The sequence below is a fragment of the Saccostrea echinata genome, unplaced genomic scaffold (assembly GCF_033153115.1).
Source record: "Saccostrea echinata isolate AGI-Se365-2 ecotype Australia unplaced genomic scaffold, CSIRO_AGI_Sech_v1 ptg000007l, whole genome shotgun sequence".
Taxonomy (NCBI): Eukaryota; Metazoa; Mollusca; class Bivalvia; order Ostreida; family Ostreidae; genus Saccostrea; species Saccostrea echinata.
In genome coordinates, this window is record NW_026889756.1 from 1,502,993 (window position 1) to 1,515,744 (window position 12,752).

Sequence of the window (12,752 nt, forward strand, 5' to 3'; positions counted from 1 at the left end):
GTTGTCGTTTCTACTACTGGTGCATGTAAAATCCCCAACAATATAGTTTTTCATTTGCATGTTTGTTAAGCGTTTTTTCATGGACATTCAAAGTATTGTTCATATATTCTTACGATTGTCATAGAAATCCCGCGAGATTTGTACTTTTTCTGACTTTTTCACTAAAGAGTGCTCTAAGAACTATAACCCTTCCATGGTGGAAATAGAGAGTATTAAGAAGCATATATATAGATATTTTTTTAAAGTAAGATTGTGCACAAACTTGAATGAACTGAACGCTAGTGGTAAAACAACCTGTTCGGTTATTAAAATTTAGAGATTTTCTTCCGGATTTTGGATATGTGTGATATTTATTTAGGGGAGTGAATGGGTAGTATTTAGTCTGAATTGTGATATTTATACTCCTTAGGGGTTAAATCACGGGCAAAAATATCGTATTTCTCCGTCACGAATTCTGTCAATGTTCATAATTAAATGAAATTTGGATTATCTTTAAAAATGAACAAATATTTATCAGTACATGGAACGTGTTTTAGATAAAGACATTTGTTAAGATTAACTAGAATAGCAATTATTAAATAAATATCAAAATGCAGACCCTACGAAATTAAATAAACAAAACGTAGGAAATTTTGAATTTAAAATGAACAGCAGACGCGACTTTATGGTCAGTCAGCGTAATGCAAGCGTGAATAAATAATTAATTGGAACAACAAACAATGTATTTAAACATGCAAAAATTGACATATTGTAAAACTATAGTGTTTAGAACGGACGTTTTATTTGAACATTCTAAACTTGGAAAATATTCATATCATAATCATAGTTATTTACAAAGAACTTATTACTGACAGTAAAATAAAAATAAAAGTCTATTAAACAAGGATGGGCTTTAATAGTGAACCACATGCAGTAACTTTATAATTCAAAAAAGGACTTAAATTTCATGAACTCTAATCTTGTTGGAACAAAATGGATTTTGATGTTGGTACAATGAATTGTTATTTTGTAAATTCTTTCGTAATGGAACCGATCAGAATAGACCAATCAATCCCATCGATACTAAGTAATTAAATTTGAACGGAATTCAAAGTTACTATCAAGATTCTTTACTAAGAGCAATAAAATTGGTAGCTTTGAAGTAGATGTAAGTAAAAGAGTTTAGGGCGTCACTCCTCGGGTGCAGAGATTGGGACTGTGCCCATAAATAATACTAATGTAGGTATACCTTGATTTGAGGGTGGTGCAATATTGTGGATGTCGGGATCGGTTGAGCAGATTGATGGGTGGAAAAAATTTACTCTGATAACTAATGAGAAAAAAAAAATAATTAGCTCTATGCTTTCTCTCAGAAAGCTGATATATGTGAATATACGGTGTATATAAGAACTTGGCAGCTTCGTTAGAAGCAATTCACTCGCTGCTCATGCAAATGAACTCTAAACTGTTAGTCATTGAAAAAAAAATGTAGCTTTAGAAAAAAGACACATAGAAATTGAAAATAAGGTGTCAGACATTAAGAAAATAAAGGACTCGGTTTCAACACTGACAAGCAAAGTAAGTACTATTGAGAACGGTTTAACAGCTATGAAAAAGACAGTTTTAGAAGTGGAACTAGGTGCTGCAGGGACAGGCCAGATTTTTGACGACGTTAAAAAATGCAAAATATGAATTCAAAATATGAATTGAAATTCTAAAAACATGAAGCTAAGACTATGCTGGACAATATGAATAAAGAGTTAAGTTAGATCACAAGGAAAAATGAAGAATTACAGAGTTCACTAACTGACCTAAAAAGTAGGTAAATACGGACAATCTTATTTTCACCGGCATCCCAGAAACACCAAATGAAGACTGTGAAGCAGTTCTTTACAACTGTCTTGCTAACAAACTGATAGTCCGGGATTACATATCATTTGAAAGAGTACATCGCATGGGGAAACCTGATTAATTTAGTACAAGACTTAGGAACATCGTCGCCAAATTTAGCTTCTTTAAAGATAGGGAATTTGTTCGACTACGAGCACCCCGGAAACTCAAAGACACATACATATGGGTAAACGATCATAAAATAGTTTTTATAAAACACTTGATTGTTCAAATACGCAAGATGAAATTTTATAAGCCGTAATTAAAAGACCTAAAAAAAACAACAACATATCTCCCGGAAGCGACCGTATTCTTAATGAACATATTAGTACCACCATTTCACTTTTCTTGTCTCTATACTAGAAATTGTTTAATCTCATTTTTGACTCTGGTATAGTAACAGAAGTATGGCATATAGGCATTGTAAAATCTGTTTATAAAAAATAAAGGAGATCCAACACAACCCGAGAATAATCGCCCGATCACAATATTAAGCTGCCTTGGGAAACATTTTACTAGTATTTTGAAACAAAACGATTAGAAATCTATACACAAAATGTCAGTCTGATTAACGAAAGTCAAACAGATTTCAGAAAAGGGTACTCTACTTTAGATAATATGTTGATTTTGCATTTTTTGTTGCAAGCACTTATTAATAGCAAGAAAAAAGTTATATTGTGCGTTCATCGATTTTAAACAGGCTTTTGATACTGTTTGGAGAGATGGTCTTTTGTACAAATTATTTTCAAATGGTGTTAGTGGGAACGTTTCACCTATATCATAAATATGCATGCAGGCATAAAATCAAGAATAAATGTGAAAAGCGTGTCTTCTGAATTTTTCAACTGCAATGTCGGGGTCAGAGAAGGTGAAAATCTATCACCTTTTTTTTTATTTTCATTGTATACCAATGACTTAGAAAATTATCTTACAGGAAGGAATGTTAACGGTTTAGAGAGTCTGTCTAAGGAGATTGAAGATGGCCTTACCGTTTTCATCAAACTTTTTATATTATTTTATGCAGATGATACTGTTATTTTGTCTGAAACAGGGAACTTAAACAAAATCATTCATGCCACCGTCTATCAGTACTACAGTACTTTGATTCTCTATAGTCATGCAACTAATATCTGACACTTTGAACATGTTACACTGTGCATGTGCCATCAATAAATCTGCCTGATGTGAAGTTTCATTGGAATTCCCGCTCACGCGAAGTTAGTTGGAGAACAATATTTTCAAACTTTCCCCTAGAAATACTATCATATTAAAGGTATCCGATCCATAATAGCCTCAGATTCAATGAATCTGAATGCATAACAGATAAATATTGGCTGAATACTCAGTATATGTAGACATAATCTTCATGTTTGAGTATCAATATGTAAAAGTGGAATGTGTCCTAATCTTTGACCTTGTCCTGTCCTTGAAGAGTTATCCCCCTTATCTGACACTTTGAACATGTTACACTGTGCATGTGCCATCAATAAATCTGCCTGATATGAAGTTTCATTTGAATTCCCGCTCACGCGAAGTTAGTTGGAGAACAATATTTTCAAACTTTCCCCTAGAAATACTATCATATTAAAGGTATCCGATCCATAATAGCCTCAGATTCAATGAATCTGAATGCATAACAGATATATATTGGCTGAATACTCAGTATATGTAGACATAATCTTCATGTTTGAGTATCATTATGTAAAAGTGGAATGTGTCCTAATCTTTGACCTTGTCCTGTCCTTGAAGAGTTATCCCCCTTTGCTTTTAATCAATAAAAAGCAATTCTAAAAAAATCCATCCGGTAAAAAATTAGTTTTCAATCGTTTTTCTATTCCTAATAATTAAATACATCTTTCCACCAAAGCATTTTTCGATATTCTTAGTATATAAATATTTATTTTAAAAAATTTGCTTGTCCCCATAGACCTCAATGCATTCTTCATTTATTAATTACTGCTTAGGTAATTATAATTTTGAAAATTTCTCCTGGTAAATCCTTTTCTACTCTGAAATGCTTTGATTTGATTTCCGAGTATTTAATACAGGATGGATATTTAAGGTTAGAAAATTAGGTCCTTTTATGGATCGGATACCTTAAATCAGTTTAACAATTATGCATATAATATTTTGTTATTATTTGAGCTAACTACATCGATATCTTTAATTCTTATATGCTTAAATCAATATTTTTCAAATCAATTATTTTTTAAGTCGATACAACTTTTAGTAATAAAATTTATCATACAGAAAAGACGCTCTAAATTATGAAAAAAAAATACCCAAAGCAATAAAACATATAAATGAAAATAAGAAATAATAACAGATTACTTGTTGAAAAGACAATAAAAAGTAAGACAATGTACAAAAGTGTAACACAACAAGTGTAGAATCCTTTACGCTTCCGTAGTACGAGGTGTCTAGGAGGTGTAAGCATTCCCTGCTGACTGATCACACCCGCTGTGAGCCCTATGTATAGATCAGATAGACGGAATATTCTGTATTAGACATGAATCTGAGCATGTAATGGGAGTATAACTTTCTCGTTGTTAAATACAACTGTTTTCAAAACATATTTGTAGTCTGTGTTTTACATAAATGTGAAACAGGTTTTTAAAAAATACTTAAATGGACATTACTACATGAAAATGCCCATAATAATTTATTACGCTGCAAGGTTAAGGATATTCATAATTACGCGTCAACCTATTCATAAAACTGATGACGTCACTTAAATAAATCTCGATTATTCTCGATGATTAAATACGATAAATAGAGAATAATACATGCTAAAATCCATATCATATGTCATATCAGTCCGAGGGCCGATATGGGACCCGAGGGCTGATATGACATATGATATGGATTTCAGTATGTAGTATTCTATTTATCATATATTTAAAATACTTAATACGCGAGTTCATATAAAATCATTGAAGAATGTTTCGTGCAAGTTAATGACCTTTTTCTTGAAAGTCTAATAAAGCAAATTTTAAGTCTTTAAAAACAAATTAAGTCCACAGATGTTTGTAAAGAATCCTTTTACATGTATATTGAAATAAAATCAAGTTAATTAACTTTTAAACTTTAAACAAGCGTTACTTCCGGTTTGATATGGATTTTTGCCCGCCGGTCCGATCCGTGATATGGATTTTCGGACCGGTCCTTGATATGTGATATTGTGGCGTCACCCGTATCGCACTGTGCAGAAACGGTGTATTTACTACTAAGTATATGATACAGTCAATTTTTACATACTCAGATACTATAGTTTCTGATAAATAGCAGGCACGTAGTATCGGGGGGGGGGGGGGGGGGAGGCGGCTCCCCCGCACTTTTTTTGCAAACACAAGTTTTTCTATAGGAAATGTTCATTGAAAGACCGGTTGCCCCCTCCCTCCCACTTTTGGTTGCAGTATTGTCAAATAAGGGTTATATAAGGGAATGCAGTGTTTGAATTAAAAGAAAATTGGTACTTCAGGGTTAGGGTTAGGGGGATCTATGAAGCTGAGCTTTGGTATATGGATTCCTTGAAGTCTTCTTAATCTTTTATGTACGAAGAAGTTGGAATCTAAACACCCCCCCCCCCCACACGAAATAGGTTTTTCGAGTTTGCAGAATTTTCCTTTTTTTTTTTTTTTTTTTTTTTTTTTGCTTGTCAAGTTTTTTCAGGTAAGTTGAAATTATTTTCCTCGGGTTGCCCCCCCCCCCCACTTTCAAAAACGATGCTACGTCACTGAATAGTGTAAAAATTGTATAAATATTGTAAAGATAAAACGATGTGCATCTAATATTGCCTTAATAGCATTTAGCAAATGTAGAATGAAAGCCAACTTGATCTCGCTGTACTTACTGAGATGGTGTAAATTCATAGCTTCGCACGCAGTCTCTCTGTACTTGAGGTGTGGATCAAGCTATTATCGTAGCTTGTAAAAATAAAAACAAATACGAAACAAGCTTAGTCAGACTAAAATAGGGATATATTCTTGAATAAACTAAATTGAAAATGTGTAGACTTTATATAAAGCTGTACGGGGGTACAGTTGTACAATAATGTGCTAGAATGACAGTTTCAGCCCCTCAAAGCTATCAAAAGTTGAACAACAACTGCTTCACTATCAATTCTGAATTTTAAAATACGTGTAGGTATTATCTCTTCCATTTTACTGGGAGGTTGTTGTGCAGTGTTGATTCATTCCGTAAAATTCGACCCTTGACTTGATGTTATATGCTGAAAGCTGCTTTTGTTTTCTTTTCCCTTCAATGCATTTGAAATATGTTATAAGTGGAGTTTTCAACGTACGATTTGCTTCGTTTGCAAAAAAAAGGGGGAAACGAACCAGATGTAAAGACTTTTTTCCGCTGACTTTACGAAGGACATAAACTGACAAAGATGCATAGAGATCTTGTTACATGAATATGATTCCACACGACTTTCTTTAATCACTTCTTCCTCCTTTCTTTTCTTTTTTTTTTTTTTTTTTTTTTTTTTTTTTTTTTTTTTTTTTTTTGCAGATTCATTCTTTATTAAACAACGAAGTAAATTTCACAAGTTTATGAATATATTTGTCCATGGAAATTTGCAAGGAATAGAAAAATACACATATCCTATTTGAAGTAGTCTATAAATTTTAAATACCATAAAATCATGATTGAGATATTAATAACAATTTGAGTTCCTTAGAATGAAAAGGAAATGTAAGCCATTAAAACAATTTCTTTGAAAATCACAATGATAATAAAACAATTTACTATATGCACGTATTTCAAAACATTCAGTCTTTAAAAAAGCATAATATTTGAACTCATATTCAAATGTAAATACATCAAGGCTGGTACGGAGGAGGATCCCCCCATTTAAGATCTTCTGTGGAATAAGCGAGGTTATTTATCCTGTGTGTATTGTTTTCTGCGCTCTGGATATTGACAGTCGAACCTGTTTTACTATTCCTGTACAGAAGAAACATACACTTGTATTTAATATATAATTTAACTTTTGAATTGTTATATGCTATATATTATGTTTGTTTTAATAGATAGAGACCGAACTAGAAAAGTCTGGGTGAGGATTAATGGTGAGGTTAATGCTAAGAATAAGAATCCGTTCTTAAGAATACATTTTGTATGCATATATTAAAATCAATTAGATGTTCTCAAACGGGAAAAAATATTTGGTTGATAAATTATCCACAAACGTTTATCCACAAGAAACCCTCCCATTCTTTAAATTAATATCAGTTTTGCACCAGTGTAATATAAAAAAAAATCAAGGTAAAATCTGGAAAAAAAAACTATAATAACGAACCCTTTAACGTATCTCTTTTTCATAATTATCAGCATCACAACAAGTATGAGAATCAGCACACCAAGTATTACGCCGAGAATAATCGTCAGATCTACATGCTTATGACCGCCATCGTCTGAAAATTCATATAAGTTGAATGAACTTGTTTGGCCAGAAGAGAAAAACAAACATACATTCATCTCATTGTTTATCAAAGTTTGTTTTACCATCTGAATCTGATTTTCTCTTATCATCTCCACATGGTTGGTCACCTAAAATTATAACAATGCAAACAGTTAAAGTTACGGTTGAGAAATCATTTTAAATCTTTTAACCTGTACCTGTAATGGAAGTGAAATTACAACACAAAACACAATCTATATTTCGCATACCGAAGCAATACCGCGAAGGGCAAGTATCCAATCCCTTTAGACAGTACGCAGTGTATTTGCCACAGTTCTTTACTTTGATGTCATACGATTTAGAACAACAGCTGTGGAAACCTCTTTGGCATGCCTGTCTTGTAACAACTCCATCGCCAATGTTGGGGACACTTCCTGTTTACAACGTAAAGTTTAATTCTTTAATTGACACAGCCCTCGGCTATTCTAACAGACATTTGATGTCTCAAATACAAATTCCTATTTGTGTAAAGGGGAGGATTCCTATTTCCCACATAAACAACCTGAGTATTTAAATTATACCCACCATTCATCCATACAGGGTAAATTGATCCACAGCTTAAAAGCTTTGGACACTGATTCATTATAGGAGAGTCAGCTTTATACCATCCAGCTGTCAGGTGATCGTCACAGTACCCCCGTCCTTGTTTGTATCCACAATTCATGGATCGATATTCAGTCTGTGTCAATGTTTGGAGGTTGCTTTCTATGCAAGGATCTATTAAAGCAAATGTTACACATATTATTTGTGTTTTATTTTGTATTTGGAAATATAATTTCTATATAAACATATGAAAACTTAAAATTTTCTGAATTTTTCATTAACATACCCTCAGAGCATGTTGTTGGTGGGCTGACCGTAGTTGGTTTTGATGTTGTTGTGGTCGACGTTGTACTAGCAGTTGGGTATTCACATAATCCTTGTTTTCCTATTCATAAAAACAGGTCAATTCTGTTTCAATTCCATCTATCTAATACATTTTAATTTTTTATAAGATATTACATACCGTTATTATATTTTTCATGTTTGAATACACCTTTTAAATTTGTTCGTGGTAATACATTTCTTATATAAAGTAAACCTCAAAAATTTACCAATGTTAGGCCTTCAAAACATCTCACCAAAACAATATCGTTCGGAACAGGAATCGAGAGCCCCCAGACAATAAGCGTGGAATGTTCCGCAGTGCTTGATCTGGACATCATACTCCTTTGAACAACAAGATGAAAATCCGACCTTGCATACTTTTCTTTCAACAATGCCGTCACTAGTTGTGGGCAAAGATCCTGACAGTAAGAGGTATTTAAATTGTAGACATTTGCAATTTACTTCACATCAATATAAGTATTGTAGTTTTGTGTTAGTGTTTCTAAGCAAGGTTATTAAGCAGATATAAGATTTAAACTTTTAATCAATACATGTATAATCTGTACTCTACGCCATTTAATCACATTAAATATAATGTTAATTAAGAAAGATTAATTGATCACCCACCTTTTAACCAAAGTGGATAAACGGCACCACAGCTCAGAAGCTCTGGGCATTGCGTCAGCATTGTGTCATTTACTCGGTACCACTGAGGAGTTATATAACGGTCACATGGTGCGTAGTTTGAATTATACTGGCAATTTTCAAATCGTGAATAAGGTTCAAAGAATGAAGAAGCATTTGCTTGCGCACATGGATCTAAAGTTAAAAAAAAAAAATTAAAAAAATACAAAAAAGAACGTATTTTGTAAGTTTGAGGAATAAAGATTAAGACAGATTTTTAAAGCAGTATATGTTTAATAATCATACCTGCAACATTGCAATAATATATGGCGCCTAAAATATAATAATTTAATGTTTAAATATATCAAATCGTCATTTGGACAAAAACAGTCAATTCATAGTGACAATTTTTTAATCATAGGACAACCTCCCGTATTAAAACCGAGAATGAGGCATAAAAGATGTAGAGTTGCCCAAATGGAGTCCATTTCAGGAAAAGCAGGTACACCGTATCTGAATAAAGAGAAAGGTTTTTTTAAACTTCTTTTCTGATTAGTTATATTAAAAAGATATATTTATTACATCAATTATTTCATTTTTATTTTTTTTTATTTACGTTGTTTGATATATTTCTTTGCCTACTTATCTCAATTAAAAACCTAATGAAAATTTAACAAAGTATATATAACAGCACAAAATTAATTTAATGAAATTTCAAAATTGTGTAAACCTAAATAAATATTCAGAGACAAAAGTTTCTGGCATTTATATTCAAATTTAGAGAGGAATTAATTGTTTTACCTTTTATTTCCAATCCTCTACAGCGCTTATGTATTTACAGAGTCTAGACGTCTTTTTGTCAGGTCAAAAGTAGGAAGTTAAATAATTGCAGATATCACTTAAGTTATCACAAAGGTATGAATGTATGAATATTTATGTTTGATCTACTTTAACGTGATTAGTCAATATGTAACTATGGACATTTAAAAACACCGCCGGGATTCCCCTTGGCTGGCAATTCAAATACCACAGCAAACTTCATTTGTATTAATCTTTTGAGTTATTGCCAAACGTTCACAATTCCTTGAACGAAAAAAAAGGTCTTAGTCTTTTTATAGAACTCTGCATACTGAAAAAAATAGAAGAACGTTTTATATATTAAAAAAAAATGTCATGCTTAAGAAAACTGCATGAGATACTTGAATGACGAAAAAACTCGGGTTTTCCTCGAAGAAAATGCTGAAGCATTATTATACGAATCAAAATTCTTTCCATTTAGTACGAGACTTTTATATCAGTCTTCCCGCGTATTTCATGCGCATGTTTAAAATATCACAGCTGTGTTTTAAGTATACATGTGTTAATCGAGAACTCTGTTTCTCTTTGAGGAGGAAAAAAAGAGAAATCTTGATTAAATCCGACATTTCAATAAGAATAATCTTAAATAACAATTAAGTTCAGTAGGTACTTTCCCCTTTTAAATCCAGTTTCATTGTATTGCATTTTGAAGATTTAGTTTAAGAAAATTGATCAGAATTCACCATGGTTGTAAAAGGATGCATGTAAGAAGCCTTGTTCCATTTGAGATGTAATTTTTTATCTCATAGTAATTAGATAAATTAATATATCATTCTGTTTTGGAAATTATACGAATTTAGCATGTGTCTTTTTAATTTATATCAACTTGTAGAAGAGCTTTTTTTTTAATTTTGATAACGGAAATGTAAAAATCTAATATTCACAAAATATTAATGTTTAATAAGATTCAGGAAAAAAATCGGTTCATTAAAACTGTTAATATTTTTTAATGTAACGAAATTTATATTATAACATTGGTATGTTACTTACGCAGGACTGTTAAGGCGTACTACGAATAAGTCAACGGAATATATACGTGCATAAATACATACTATTTTAAACTGAATTAGTTTTTGTAAAGCTACTATATTATCACATGACTTTAATTTTAATTGAAATAACATTGTATACCTCGCTCGGTACGGAATTTGGTTTGTTCACGTTATTTGACAGTCACGTGATAAATGCATGTAATGTGTACTGTATGTAGGTCATAAACAAATTTCAATATCGCAAGGGCATACCCTAGTTAGAATTAAAAATTTCAGTAATAAATTGTATCTACATAACTTGTAGTTTATGAAGAGTGCTGCTGCTTTAAATAGAATTCGCATTTTATTAGTTTAAATTTCAAGTTATTTGGCTATAGTCGAAATATGTGTGACCTTTGCCATGTATTTTATTTATTTATTTAGTAATGCTCTCGATTTCAGGAAAGCAGCAGCACTTTTCAAATTAAGGAATGTTTCCGTTATGCATATTCAAAAAATGGTCAAGATCTATTAAGTGTATGCCCTTGCGAAAAGGCGATTTAATGAGGCACCTCGGAGTGAAACATGCACACCCTGTACATAAAAACACGGTAGAATTAATTCAATACATTCTTTCGATAGTTTTTAAATAATGGCACAAAACAAAGGTTTCAGATTTGTAATAATGGTCTACCTAAGATTTGCAAATAATATTCTGTTTAATAATAAAATGCGTTTTTCACTGTGGAAAAATAACTTGATCCGCCTCTCACTGCACATAAAATGCGTCAAATTTTACCATGATGACGTCATGTCGACAAGTGCATTGCGATCAGTGACTTGTTTATATCTTGCTGTGTGGGATTTAACTAGCGACAAAAATGAATGCAGTGGAAAGTTTTGATGTAGTTCATCACTCTTATGCAGTTTAAAACCGCAAATTATTTCATTTTCTATTGTTTTGAGGAATTGCTATATTTGTGTGATGTCACAGTAGACATTTCCCGTATAAATTAGGCCCTGCCCACTTTATGCAGCCTTAACAGAGCTGCGTAGCACGCAGATCAAAAATTCGCATTTTTTCTTATAATGGAACATTGATAAATCACAAAAGACTCAGACCAAATGACATCATGTGTCATCTATAAATAGAAAAAAACAACACCTTAATTAAATGAGAGAAGTTCAACACTAACCAAGGGATAATTTATTTCTTAATTAAATCTAACAAACTGAATAAAACAAAGATAAAATCTGGAAACAGCAAAGTGCCTCAAAATCCTATTCCACTGTCACTTAAAGAATTATTTCAAACTTTTCGAATAAAAACCTACCAAATTCTTTACATTTTGTACACAACACTGGGTTCTCCATGGACCATTGTGGTGGCCCGACACAGTTAAATTCCGTTGCACCACAGATTAAAAATCAGCGTCATAGATTTCGCCACAGTAAAGCATTAGCGCCACAGTAAGGTTGTCGTCGATCAGGAAGTTCACTTTCAATACTGCTGTTATTTTCTTTATTCCATCATAAAACTAGCTCAGTTGACTTGGCTTTGGAACATAAAGATAAATGTATAAATTTGTTAATTTCAAAATGACCCGAACTTCCTCTGCCGTTTATAGGACATTTTAGATGCATAATTTACTTTTTTGTAAACATAACTTCGTTCTTTCTGGTACTATTTATTCAGATTCTATAAGGTAAATTAGCTAATATTTGGGTTTTTTATAATTACATTGTACCTATACACTTTGGTGTACGTGTGTGTGTTGGGGGGGGGGGGGATAAAACAATCACGTTATGCAATGGAAACATTCTAACTTTTGTTTCACATTAAATATGCTTACTCAATATCCATTTATTGGTTGAAATATTTTTTTCATGTTTCAAATTACAAAAAAAAAAAAAATAATAAAATAAAATAAATAAATACCATTCGTGTATTAAACTTGTAATTCAAAGGAGCGGTGTATTTTCCAATTTGTTTTGTTGTTTCTTTGCAAATTCGATCGCGACATGAAAACAAAAGTAACGACCTTGCGTAAGTTTTGAGTCACAATTTAATTTGAAATGATGGAAATCTTTGTCAC

General features: G+C 32.1%; 1 protein-coding gene and 1 long non-coding RNA gene across 2 annotated transcripts; both read right to left on the reverse strand.

Annotated features, from left to right (window-relative positions):
• Positions 1-7,354: 7,354 nt before the first annotated feature.
• Positions 7,355-8,632, reverse strand: LOC133180596 (uromodulin-like; the record flags this gene model as incomplete). The annotated part of the gene is made up of 5 exons (XM_061315073.1): positions 7,355-7,425; positions 7,546-7,710; positions 7,862-8,053; positions 8,166-8,264; positions 8,458-8,632. Coding segments are annotated over 5 exons (702 nt in total), but the record flags the coding sequence as incomplete, so codon positions are not given.
• Positions 8,633-8,865: 233 nt separating this feature from the next.
• LOC133180721 (uncharacterized) lies at positions 8,866-9,329 on the reverse strand. Its single transcript, XR_009720365.1, has 3 exons — positions 9,255-9,329; positions 9,134-9,160; positions 8,866-9,022 (listed from the first exon to the last, which is right to left on the reverse strand). It is a non-coding gene; the product is annotated as an uncharacterized LOC133180721 (long non-coding RNA).
• Between the last annotated feature and the right edge of the window lie 3,423 nt (positions 9,330-12,752).